The sequence below is a fragment of the Platichthys flesus genome, chromosome 5 (assembly GCF_949316205.1).
Source record: "Platichthys flesus chromosome 5, fPlaFle2.1, whole genome shotgun sequence".
NCBI classification, from domain to species: Eukaryota; Metazoa; Chordata; class Actinopteri; order Pleuronectiformes; family Pleuronectidae; genus Platichthys; species Platichthys flesus.
The window spans coordinates 10,514,315-10,527,893 of NC_084949.1; the positions used below are offsets into that span (position 1 = coordinate 10,514,315).

The following is a 13,579-nucleotide window of genomic DNA, read 5'->3' on the forward strand; positions in this document are numbered from 1 at the left end:
AGCGCCCCCAGCGGCTGACCGCAGCGGTGTTCTGACGTAGGGCGTGATTGCGCGGCCCCTCCCCCTCCGAGCTGGAAAAGAAAAAAACTTTTTAGTATCAAAGGAATCAACAGCCGCCATCTTGTCGTGGCTCGGAATTAGGATTTCTGTCCAGAACTGGTTTTTACCTGGACATCGAGCGTCCTTTCTGCGCTCTGAGAGCGTTCTTCACCGGAAAACGTCATCTTAACGTCGCCTCGGAGACGTTTTGAGCGAAAAAACGGGAACTGGATCGCTGGTCGTCGGACAGAAAAGCTCCGTATATGTGATTTCCCCTTCAGAGTGCGGCGATTCAGCCCCTGTCGCCGTCCGGGAGCAGCCTTGTTTACCAGGACAAGCGGAGACCGGGTCGTGGCTTTCGAGGGGATTTGCAAGAAGACGACATTTTTATGCAGTCGTGCATTTCTGCGGAGCTTCGCGCGATTTTTGCACGAAGAAATTTGACGTCACGCAAAATGGGTACTTCGATCTAGAAATTGCGACTTTCCCCCCGGAGCGCTGAAATCCACCAGATGTTATCGCATCGTTCCTGTGAAGTCGGATCTTTACATGGGGGATATTTTATTCTGCGGTATTTAACGATGATAATGTGGGTGTTGGGTGTTGGATTATCATGGGGTGAATGGCGGTGGCGAAGCGGGGCGCTATTGCATCTCTTTTGAAAGGCACTGACTCGCGGCGACGAGTAGCTAACGCTAACAGTTAACTTAACTGGTAGCGGGCAATTAGCAAGCTACTAGCCAGTTAGTTGACATTAGCAGGCTGTCAGCTTGCTAATGTGCTAACTGGAGAGGTTTGTGTCGATCGAACAACTTCCCTGTCATAAGGACAACTCAACTATATCAGCTTTGAACCTGCGGCCGGACAAGAGAGCGACTATGGCTGAAAACCTGCTGGACGTCGGACCTCCCAACTCCAAGCGGCCGAGGCTGAATTCACCTGCGCTGTCAGCGTCTGATGGACAAGGTAAAGGCCTCGACACCGTCTGCTCGTGCAAACACCCGTTCTCACACACACACCGCACCACTCCCGGTTGATCTGCACTTCTTGGATTCACAGGCCAGCCCCGCCGCACAGTGTAAAGTTAGCCGGGCAGCTAAGTGTGCTGAGCTGTAGTAGTTACTGTCGTTTCACTGCATTTGCTGCAGTGTTGTGGTTTGATTCTGCGGAGCGTGCGATGGCATGGACCTACCCTGTGCGTGTCAGTCGTGTCGCTCGCTGTAATGCAGGTTTAATAACCATTATTCTATTATAATGCCTCCATTAACTGACACGCAATTCAGTTGAACAACACCACCCAAACGACAGTAGTCTAAAACACCCCGACTGAAAAGTTGGATTTCTTGCTCCACACTGCGTCTGTACAATTATTTATTTTAAGGTGTATCTCACCGACAAATGAGTATACGTATGTATTATCTAGCACAGAACATTTTGTCAACACTGAGTGGGGAAGTTGGTGTGTGAGAGACCAACGTCCGGCTCAGATGTAGCGGCATAGCAACACTGTCGCGTGCTTCATGCCTAACTGCAAGTAACGACGACACGATGGAGACACGGTGATGTCTTAAACTCTGATCGTCTCCCATTCACAAAGAATGCACAGTTGGGCTCAAACAATCACACCACTGCTCAAATCCAATGCCACTGCAGTTCATTGCATACTGTGCATCTGCATCTAATATAGATAATCAACGTTCTGGGTTGCCCCTGATTAAGTGGATTCTACTTTGTCGATCTGACCTTAGTTGCCTGAGGAGGGGAGGGGGGGGGGGGGCAACAGTGTTTGATACTGGTGCTTTATTCAGGTACCAAGTTTATAAACATGTATTAGCTCAAACTCAGGCATTTCCATGGCCCCAGCAACCCTAGGATATGAAGCCACACACCCAAGTGGGTGTCACTCTGCTGCTTTTGATTGTACAGTAAATATTTCAGTTGCTGACGGTTCTTAAGAGACGTGTGTATTTCTAGACACATGCATTTCTGATGTTAAGACAAACCCTGTCTTATTTAGTACTGTTGTTGAATATTTACATCTTGAAGTATATGAATAGTATAACCCCGTATGCAGTCATACTTTATCAAAAGTTCTTGGCTCTCCTGATGTGGTTGGTTTTGGGGGAAATCCACTATCTACTCTAATTTTTTTTTTTTTACTTATCATCAGACAATTCTTTTTCTGATATGATATATTGTGACATGTATTTCTTGGCTGCCTTACAGATGAACTCTGATTTATTTCTGAGTTAAAGACATTTTTAGGAATTTATTTTCTCTGCGGCAGCAACATCTTTATCAGCAGCCAACTCCTGTATGCTAGACTATGTACTAGACTCTATTAGGGACTCATTAAGTAGAAATACTTTAGACAGAGGGGTGGGATCTTTTATTTTATTAAACTAAGACATACGACTATCTTCACAGAACACAGTTACTTCTGCACCAGTTGATGTTTTTGATATTAAAATGAACTTAAGGAGACTTTAACCAATTCATGCTTCTGTGTCGAAGCTATGCCGTAGCCTATATGGAAGATACTCAACACCAGCTTAGAAACCGTACCGCCAACAGCATTTCAGCGGTGTAATTGCAGCGTGACTCACACACACTTATGCACAGCCATGAATGCTCGGCCCCGTGCAGAGGCTACATGCGTACTTACGGTGTTGCTTCGAAGTAGAAGCATGCATTTGGCTCCAGTCTCCAGTCCTTGAGTAAGTTCAACTCGAGTCCCCATTACCTTAATCAGAGTCTGGAGCTATCAAGTCTAAATGTGAATTAAGATCAGCAAAGGTTTGGCGTTTCTTTAGGAATTTGAGCTCTAAAAAGTCAGAAACGCCCGAGTCAGAACGCAGTCAGTGCTTGAGTTTTGAATCCAAGTCCTAATCATCAATGCTAAAACACTGATTAAAGCTCAACACTACAAAAAATAGGGCCAGCTTTATTCATCCATCTTTTTTAAGGAAAAAAGTTGTATTCATGTTTTAGAATCAGCAGCTGCTTTCAGAAATGCACTGGACAGGTCCTTCATATTTCTGTGTATGTGTGAACACAACTGTCTGAGTGAGATAGTCTCGAGTTACTGCAGACTTAAGTCCATCTGACCTCCTGGTATAAAGTCTGTAGAAATCCAGGAGAGGTCCACGAGCGAGCCATTGATTTCCCGCTGGATTCACTGCGGGTTGATGACGCTGAGCACGTGACAGACACAAAAAGAAAACAACTATCTCCCGTTGAAATAGTGGTGACACGTGTAGAGGACACTGATGAAGATGTCAACAAGGTTGGGGGTGATAATAGCTGACGTCCGGGCGCTGTAAACAAAATCACGTGATCCCCACAGCGGAGGTAGTATGTCACTTCCTCTCTCTGTCTCCTGCACTGGCGGCTCCACCTCAAGCCTGAATAATGCAGAGGATTTGTTGCTGTTGTGAACGCGTCTGTACAGAAAACCTTCCACTGTGTTGTGCATAGGTGAAAAGCAGACTCTGGGTAAACTTAGTAGCCATTTCTCCAGACTTCACCCAGATGTCATGTCTGAAAACGGCTATATACTATTTTATGTATATGTTTAGATAAAGTAATATATTGGAAGTTAATGTTTTTTTTCAGTATATATTTCAAATGGCATGCGTTGTTCTTTCAATTAATTTCTGTCTAGTTTGGAATAAAAAAAAAATTCACTGGCAGTAGGGATGCATCGATATATCAACGTCGTCGACAAAAATAGATGGCAAAAATGGTCGATGATGATTTTACTAGTCGACGATTCATTGGTTACGTCAGCGCGCGTGTTTTTCGTGCCGTGCAGCTGAACTGAATGTTGTTTTACCGGAGATGCTGATGGAAGTAGCTGAGGAGTGAGCCATCTCGCTTCCTTCCTATCTCTGAAAGTCACGCACATGCAAAGGCAACACAACATGGACCAATGGCGAGGTCTGTTGCAACAGCATTGCGTACCAGGAAGTCAAAAGTACGGGAGAATTTCACCATTAACATAGCCCGAAAAACAAACTACGTGCAATATCTGTACGGCGGACCTGCTCTCCATGGAAGCAGGACACGCGCACTTGAGTAGGAGGTTTGAGATCGTAACGTAAACGATGCAGACTCGCCTCGGTAAGATAGCCTGTTAGCTAGCTTGCTATATAAACATATAAACCTGTGCGCAGGATTCTAGCATCCATACAAAAATATGCTTTAAACTTTTTTTTAACAAGTTTAAAAGCGTAATGTTATCCTATTGCCCGACAAACGTCTTTTTTAATCACAATTATTTGGTCCGAAGAAGACTAGTTTCGTTTGTTGTTTTTATTACTGCTAATTTGCCTGTCCTTTTTAACAGGAAAAATGGATACTTGATATTTTATTTGTTGTTAGTATCAGCACCTTTTCTTGGTTCACAGGAAAAAGGGAAACTTGAATTTAAATTAATTTATTTTCATTAGCACTTTGCCTGTCCTTGGTTGTTAATGGACAAAAACTAGATTTTTCTTTTCTTTTGTGTCAACAGTACCCTAATATGCAGCAAAGTTTATTAAGAATTTTTTTTTTATTTTCTTTATTTACAGTCGTCCTATGCCTCGAACAACCTCAAGCTAAATTTAAAAGCTGTTAATCGATGACTAATCGGCTGTCAGAATAGTCGTTAGTTGTAGCCCTACTGGACAGCCTTTCAACAACAAGTCCCATCAACAATGAATTACAACGCCCATCACACATGGCAAAGGCCCCACATGTCTGCAGTAATCAATCATTAAACTTGCCCCGCCTCATCTATAGCTTTTGCCAGAAGCAGTTGGGACTTAACAGACCCCATGGGACAGCACTGGGCAACACTACCATCAGCCATAAATTACTGCAGATAAAGAGTTGGCATTCACTCTGATGACTGTCATGCCTGGAGCTTTGTGCGCAGCACCCCTTGGCCCTGACCTTTGGCCGTTGCCTTTTATAGGAGAGCCTAGTTTGACTTGTGTGTCCCATTTTGGAGGGTAATATAGCACATTGTAGAGGGTTTGTGCTTGGTGTACTTATCTGAGAGCGGTCGAGATACTGTCTGCCTTTAGGGCCTGTTATGTTTTTATGTATTCAGGGTTTGGGTTTTAGGGAGGTTCCTATTAATTGTTGTGGCAGAGGGTAAACACGTGCCCCCTGTCCTTCTATTGAGGCCATCTGTCCCCCCTCAGGGTGACTGAATTCCCTTTAGCTTCCCCCTGTTCATACGTAGCGCAACTCATTGGAACTTGGGGCAATGTCTGTTGTTAAAATAATTAATAGTCTGTGAATGGCTAATTGTCTTTAGCCAGTAGAGCTTTCTTTCTCTGGGTAAATTGTAGCACTGTAGCAAATCATACGTTCAATTGAATATTTAATGCATGACTTTCAGATCTTAATTCAACTCCATGTGTCATTAAGGGTCATGTTAGTAACACATACTTCCACCACCAACACCCGAATGTAAAATTTCCACTGCGTAAATGGCACCTTTAATGCCTAGCAGGCAGACAGTGAGCTCATGACGCAGCTGCTAATGGAGTCATTTATGCTACTGCATGTGAGCCACCAGAAAAATCAAGAGGGAGCAGACGAGGGGAGATGGTGGGTAGTGTGGGCAACCACAAACTCTTCTATGCAAGTTGTTTATGACAGCGTCTCATCTTTATTTCCTGGTTAACTGGTAATCTTTATTAATTAGTTTGTTGCATGGGGTATTTGGTAATAATCTCTTTCAATGCAACTTCTGTCTGAGTGTGTTTTAAGCTTATTATTCTATGAGTTTGTACTCTCTGTTTCCATTAGCCATCATTGCTACTAGGGCTGGGGCGTCGCGTCCATGTGATCGTTATGTAAATACGTCGTCTCGCAGAACGTGCGTTGTATGGAAGGTGGGTGAGCACAGGCAAAGCATGGCTTCACCTGAAGGTCATCTAGCACAGGTCCCAAATAGTCGGGCCGCGGTCTTGACCCGACTCAGAAGCCGCTCTACACGGACCAAGATGTTGTTATTAGATTGTGATGGAGTGTTTCTATTTTAACCTGGCATTTTTTCTTGCACTTACGGTAGTCTTATTTTAACCTCCGCAGCTTTTTCTGAATTTACAGTAGTAAATCCTGGCAGCACACGGAAGAGTTCAATTCTCTCACTGAACAAGGAACAAATAGAAAAGGCCATTGTGAAAATTATTAATAAACATTGTTGAAGTACTTACTTTAATAATATTAGTTTGTCAGTTTTTGACTTCATACAGACATTGATACAACTACTAGGCTTCTTCAAGATACATTTTTTGATACACTGCTAAACTTGAATTTACACAGTGTTTTGATATTCCTTGTTTGAATTCTAGTTTGATTTTCATTTATTTTATTGCTCGACAGCTTGATGTAGATTGATTGATTAACAAACTTTATTTTGGAAAGATTTTGTATTGGACTGTAAAGGCAGAGAAGCAGTTCAGGCGGGACTATTTTTAATTGTGGAATAATGCCTTGCAGTGCATACTTTTGTTATTTTTAAGAGAAGTTTATTAAGTACGTTTTAAACATTTATTTTTGATAAATTCTTATATTAATTGAGTAACAAAAAATAATCGTTGTGTATATATATATATATATATATATATATATATATATATATATTGAAGCAAATAGTAATTGATAAGAGAATAGCACTTGGCTAGAGAACACACCTATCAGTTGTTGAAGGTTGACTTGATTAGAAGCTTTGCATGATTAATGTAACTCTTCTCTTTAAATGTGTCCCTGAGAATGGGTATCATGAAATATGTTAGGTTTTAAAGAAGTTCATATGGATATACAATATTCTCTCTCTGGCCCTTGCGCTGACTGGTAGTTGCACACACAGACACCAAATACAGAGAGAAACACTCAGACTCAGCTGGCCTGTCAGTTAAATAAAAATCTATTTGAAATGACTGCCAGACAATCTCCAACTGGGTAAAAACTGAATTTGTAAATGTATGGAGAACTGGAAAGATCGAGGGGCGCACTTGGTCTGGTTGGCTGTGCGCAGCATGAATGACAGAGAGCAGCAGTAAGTTACTGTCAGAGCCAGAAAACCCTGTAAATACTAAATTCGGTTTCAGAGTACAAGAAATTTGTCGTGAGGCGGAATTTGAGGGACGCAGCCGCCACGCAATTCTCTATGCAGGAAAACCCATGTTAATAGGTGATGATGAATCAATGTTGTGTTAACAACTTGTTGCATCTGAATCCTGTGTGGAAATAACCACTATATATTACAGGTTTAAATCTGAGTTAGTTAGAAAAGTAAAAGGCAACTGTTACACCAAAGAGAGTTTGCATGGGGTGTCTGTTGAATTGGGCGTGGCAGCACATACGGTTTGTGGTCATAAATTACACTCGGAATGTGAAGGAACTTGTATCGTCTGTACATATTTGAACCATCCATACCTGTCGGCTAATATACCATAGTTGTGAGAACTTGTGTTTGTACTAGGATGGGTCCGTCGTGTATAATACTGGATCAGTTCAGCACAACGATCCATGATCACACATCTATAGAATCTTTATCAGTTTGTGAGTCAGTCATCATTATAGGACAGGAAATCTTGGTAATCTTTAAACGCTCAAAATCCTTCAATAGTGCCAGTGCATCCAGCACGCAGCATTACGCACGAATGTCACTGCAGTATTTATACATTTAGAGCAATCGGACCGATTACTTCACACATCAGTTGATCCAAACCTCCACTCTGGGATATTATTTGGAAAGTGAATAGTTATTCTTTATCTTTTGTAAGGGATCTCCAGTGCGCTCTGTGTGCCTGATGGTAAGTCACATTCACTGCAGAGATTTAACAAACTAAATGACTCTGCTCTGCAACTCACTTTAATTGAAGGTTCTCATGGAACTGTTTTTTCGCGTGAGCACAAGTAACGCTGTTGGTTTTAATGTTGTATAAATTCCAAGGTTTGCGTGGGTCGTGGCATACGCATCTTTCATGCCCTGTTTTGTGTGTACGCAACAGATGAACCAGTCGATTGCGGTCGTAGGGTTGGTGACCGCTGCTTTACGCTGCCTTAATTCATTTTTTCTCAGCACTTAATAAAACAGCACATTTCTATATTTTGCAAATTTTTTATTTAAAAAGCATAAAACCAAAGCATTTATCAGTAAGTGGTGCGCCTAAAGTTTGTGCTGCTGCTCCTGAAACTAGTGGTACTAGTGGTGTTGTACAAATTCAAATACTTTTACTAACCTTTTTGTAGTCAAATTTATTATTCTCAAAACAATGTTGCTAATTATGAAAATAATATTTCAATTGTTCTATATTCTGTGCTGCAACAGTGTAGAGGGAGCGGCACAGTTGCAAATCTTTTGGCTCCTGCATAGAGGTGGACGACCCTGCATCGATACAGTGACAGAATATAATCATGTTTTCTGCTAGCTTCATTGTTTTAGTGGTTTTCCACAGTTGAATAATTATATCTAGCGCTGCTCCAGGGTCAGGACAGACGCTCATTAAAGGTCCGGTCCTCCTGTGTCAGAGTCACTTTACAATTTAACAAAAAACACAATTCCTGATCACAGGTTTTTAGATGGATGGTAATGATGTGACACGTGTTTAAACCTGCTACACAACACAAGACATGAATCGCACAGTCAGGACATCAGGGTTAAAGCTGGTGTGGAATGAGCTGGAGTCATGATCCGACATCTTAGATTAATAACTTTTTTAGAATATATGACTAGATGGTGAATATCCCATGTGAATATATTAGCTTGTGTGTGAGGAGGGACAGAGACGAGCAGACACACACACTCCTGCAGACAGAAGTTCCTCTTGCAGATTATGACACAGCATAGTGTTTAAACTTCTTTGTTGCAGAAGAAGCCTTGCCCTGTTTATTCATGAACATAAATATGATTTCAGTAGGTTTTTCTAAAGATTAGATATAAATGTGATGATTAGAAAACAGCGGAGCAATGCGCCTCAGTGCAGTGGTGCTAATTTAAGATAAGATAAAACTTTATTGATCCAGACAGGGGAAATTCAGCTGTTACTGCAGTAGGCAGGTCAGAATGATGTAGACAAGAGAATGAAAATATATAAAAAGGCAATAGAAACAAAAATAAAACAGAAAATGCTGAGTATGTACATTATATGTATGTACACCTTTTCACTTAGTAGCATAAGCAAAAACGTTTATACATAAGAACACTGTACATAAACATGTAAATGTAGTTGCTGCTTATTTGATTTACACACGATATATATCGCTATGGAAAAGGATATTGTTCTAAGATTTTTTTCTATTAGCCCTACCTATACCTTTATCAAGTAGTCATAACCTTTCTTTCAGTAGTTTGTAGATCATCAACAGTCAAAGTCTAGGTTTGCTTGAACTCAGAATGTTAATAAAGTAGCAACTTCAGGCCTTAAAGCAGTTGTTGGGTTGTTTTGTTATGTAGATCCTTTATATTCATTTGTGAGCCTTTGGTTGTGTACTATCCATACGTTAGATGTCAAAAGTTGTTGATTTCAATTAAAACTGTGGAAAGTCTCCTAACGCACAGCATCCTGCTGTTAGAGTTAATGCTTGTCAATGTGTGTCATGAATGTTCTGCCAATATCTTCTAACAAGGTGCGTTCAGGGACTGAGGGCACCTTGTCCTTTGGCTTAGCCACTTGGTGGACTTTTAGGCTTAAAACACAGTGTAAATGAAATAGTTTCGAATTGAATATGGAGGTCATGGCTTGTGGACACTTGGATGACACCACACGAGAAGTATAGAGTTATCTTATTGTTTTTCAGTTTTATTACGTCTGAAACTTTGGTCACTAGTTAATTCATTTGTATTATTTTGGATTTTGGATTCTGCTGCAACACTGTTTACCCTTGATACTCCATAATTGTTTTGTGGTCTCAAACACTTCACCCAACCCTCCATCGGCATAGAGGTGAGTAGATAATGAGGGAATTTTGATTTGTAGGTGAACTATCCCTTCAAAGTAGGTATACTCACTCAATGTGTCCAATCCATTGAACCTCATACTGATACAGAGAACAGATTACCTAACCCGCTTTAAATTGCTTTATGTCTTGTACTGCTGTAAGTGAAAGGTGGCCGGCAGCCCTGCTGCACCTGTCCGTTCAGGCAGGGAGCTAAGACCAGAGGCAAAATGACAGACAGCCCCAGTCTGGACCACTGCTGGGTATTTATAACCACTAACTCTCAGGCAGGACCTACAGGGGATATGGCAGTAAAAAGTAGAGAACATTATGGTAATCAGTCAGGTAAGAAAGGGGGTTAATTAAGGAAAAGATCATAAGAAGGAAGGCATAAATGGAAGCAAATGTAACCAGTGAATAATGGGTAAAAGAGCACTGAAAATAGAGTAGAGCTTTACTCTAGCTGTGTCTCCCCTCCCCCTCTTCATGGTTGGGGCTCCCTTGACAGCATGTGGTGCTACCCAACCAAAACATTGCTTTGCATCATTTGTCTCCAGCCAAGAAGCCTGGGGGCAAGGTCCCACAGAGTGTGTATGTGTGTGCGTCCATTCAGAAATTAATGCAGGGCCAGACCACAGCACATGTGGTTGACTTGAATGCTGAGAGCATCCATGTGGCTGCTGACTAGAGGGGGGAGGCTGAGAGGGGTGAGTGAGGGAGATGACGGATGGTTCCTTCAGCCTTAAACAAGCATCTACAACATGGAGCACCTGCTTGCTGGATGCCAGGGACAGACAGCGGGTAGCGTTGTAGATCTGGAAGGCTGTGTTTACTCAGGAAAGGCCCAGTGCCCTCATTAAAGACAGGATCCAGACTGAATCTCAATGAAGACATCCAGCAGCAGCAGATGGGACAGTGACTGCCTCCTTCCGTCTGCTCGCTACTACCTTCTCCCACCCTATTGTATCAAGACCCTTTTTATCATATGTTGATAAGTGAAAGGCTTGATTTGATTTAAAGATGTCTTAGATAAAAGTCAAATTCCTCAGCTCTCACTACCTCCAGCTGTGCAGCTGCAGTGAATTGTTGCCTCTTTGAACCATGTTACTGCCAGCCACTACCATGCATGCTGATCATGGCCTCTGTTTTTTTACTCGTGTTTTGTTTATTTCAAGGTAAGAATAGGTTATTTTTACAAGATAGCTTTGTCCAAGATTAATAAATTACTTCACTACGGGATACAAGTTGGTTAGATGAGAACACAATTGTTTTAGCCTACCCAAGTCTTGGGAGGCCACTGTCCTAACATGTGTGGTATGTACTACATTCTAATTATGGATATTAAATATATTAATATTAAATAATAATGAATTGATTTAAGGTACCTCAGGGCACCACCCTTCAAAGGAAGGGAAAAGATTGCCAGTTTATTGATTTAGGTCTAATAAAAGTACTACCTACAAATTTGGAACTCTGATTAACAATCAATAAAAACTATAACCAAAATTAGATAGTTAGCTAAGTTGAAGTATATAGAGTTCTTGACAGTGAAGAGGTTGGCAAAATTCACTTATGCAACATCAATGAGAAAACATTTGTGAAAGAAAAATATTTAATATGAAAATAATATAAAAACACAAATTACTCTAGGTCTACTTACGAAACAAAGATGTGTATGTGAGTATATGTGTATGTGAGTATACGTGTGTGTGAGTTTACGTGTGTGTGAGTTTACGTGTGCGTGAGTTTACGTGTGCGTGAGTATACGTGAGCGTGCGTGCGTGTTCTTCCAAAATGGCTGGCCACTCTAAAGATAACAAACTCCCCCTTTTGGAATGTTTACGACATGTGGCGGGATGCTGATATATGCGTGTGTCTGTGTTGGTGCCAAATTAGAGAAAGTTACTAGATGCATGCAAGGAAAGACTGAAGAGCAAAACTAACACAAACTTTAACTTTAAATAACTGGTAACCAAAATATCAAAGCAACACAAATCAAACATATAAACATTGCAAGGAATCAAATAAACAGTGGCTCCTGCCTTTGTGGTTCTGATGTGCATACAGCTCAGTGGCTGTTCTTCGGCAGGCCCTCGCATCGCTGCTTGAAGGTTGGTGGAGCTTGGATTTGTAGGTTTCCTTAGCTCGGTGAGTGGAAAGCTGCACCTCTCCTTGTAGAAGTTGATTTCAGTTGAAAGAGTGAGTTGGACCGCCACCCATCTCCTCTGAGAGTTTTCGTGTAAAGAAGATGTGAGCTGGAGATGCCAGACTTCTCCAGTCGGCATGGAAAGAGAATGAAAAGGGGAGACCTGACTTTATATTGGCCTGGTGACTTCACAGTCAATAGTGTGTTTGTTCAGAAACTGCTTGGCAACTCGACTCAAATCAATATTGTTCACACGTTACCCACTAATTATGGGAGAAAATGTTAATTCATGTCAAGTAATGAGGGTTAAATAGTTACCTATACAGCAAACTCCCATTCAAAGTATATTGTTGTCAATCTTTGAGTACTTGAGCTATTGCCTGGCAACGTATTAGCATCTGGAAGCAAAGACCAATGCCTGTTGCTGCTATTGTTGACAGGGGATATCCGTCCAGTGTACACTGTTTAGAGTCGCACTAATTTATTTTATTATATAAGCTGAATGTTTATTCACCCAAAAAAACTACATTTTGGGCTAATCTTCATTATTAGTTATCTGCTTATATATGCAGATTACTTAATAAGTTGATAACTGATACATTTTGGTCAATGTATTCTACCTTGTTTGCTCTCCACATGAACTGCTTACCTGCAGTTATTGTTATTGTGGAAAGCAAAGCCTGCTCAGACAAGAAAACAAATACCATAAGGCTTCTGGAACAAATATCTTGTCCCTGCCTACAGGTTCGGCCTATACCCTTGTATAATTTGTTTATAGATTTTATATTGTTTATAATCACTTCAACGCATAATAATCCAAAGTAAAGTAATTAACTAATTGATAAGATTTGCAGTTTCTTTACTTAATATAATCAATAACGGCTATCACTGTGATTTGTCATATTGCTTTAATTCACAGTTTGGGGTAGTATTACACACATTCCAGATTAGCTCTGAAAGTAACACTAGAAAGATGTAAAAAGTTCTTACGTTGTACCGTGCTTCTGACACAGAATGCCAAACTCAAATTGTCAAACCAGAATAATGTTAAAGGAAAAGAATCCTGATATTATCACACATCGAATGCAAACGATGACACTCTCCCAACTAATCAGACTTTGTCTTTTTAAGTGCCACTAATTGATTGTTCAAACAGGTTGTTTTTTTTTCTTATCGAGGACAGCCCTAATGAACACACACCTCCCCCCTTTTCACTGTCTTAAGTACTTCATCTCAAATCAAGGCTCCCGAGGCACTCAACATCTTGCTCACATGTCTGGATGGTGTTATACAAATAATCCTCTACCTCCCAGCAGGAACTCTGAGTGCTGCTTCATTCTCTCCGTTGTCACATTGTGTTTGTCAGCCACTAGCAATTATTTTATTATAATGTAACGTCTTGTTACTGACTTGTGCTTCAGTGACAAGGCCCCAATGTAACACCATACA

The 13,579-nt window shown here is 41.1% G+C and overlaps 1 protein-coding gene across 3 annotated transcripts in view; it reads left to right on the forward strand.

Moving 5' to 3' along the window:
• The first annotated feature begins 97 nt into the window (after positions 1–97).
• The window catches only part of crebbpa (CREB binding protein a), a 44,684-nt gene continuing 31,202 nt past the window's right edge, over positions 98–13,579 (forward strand). For 2 of the 3 annotated variants that reach the window (XM_062387871.1, XM_062387872.1), the window contains exon 1: positions 98–1,005. In XM_062387871.1, the coding sequence (XP_062243855.1) occupies positions 918–1,005 (88 nt within the window). In that variant the 5' untranslated portion in view covers positions 98–917. The remainder of the gene's footprint in view (positions 1,006–13,579) is intronic. The other variant, XM_062387873.1, reaches the window with a different exon arrangement.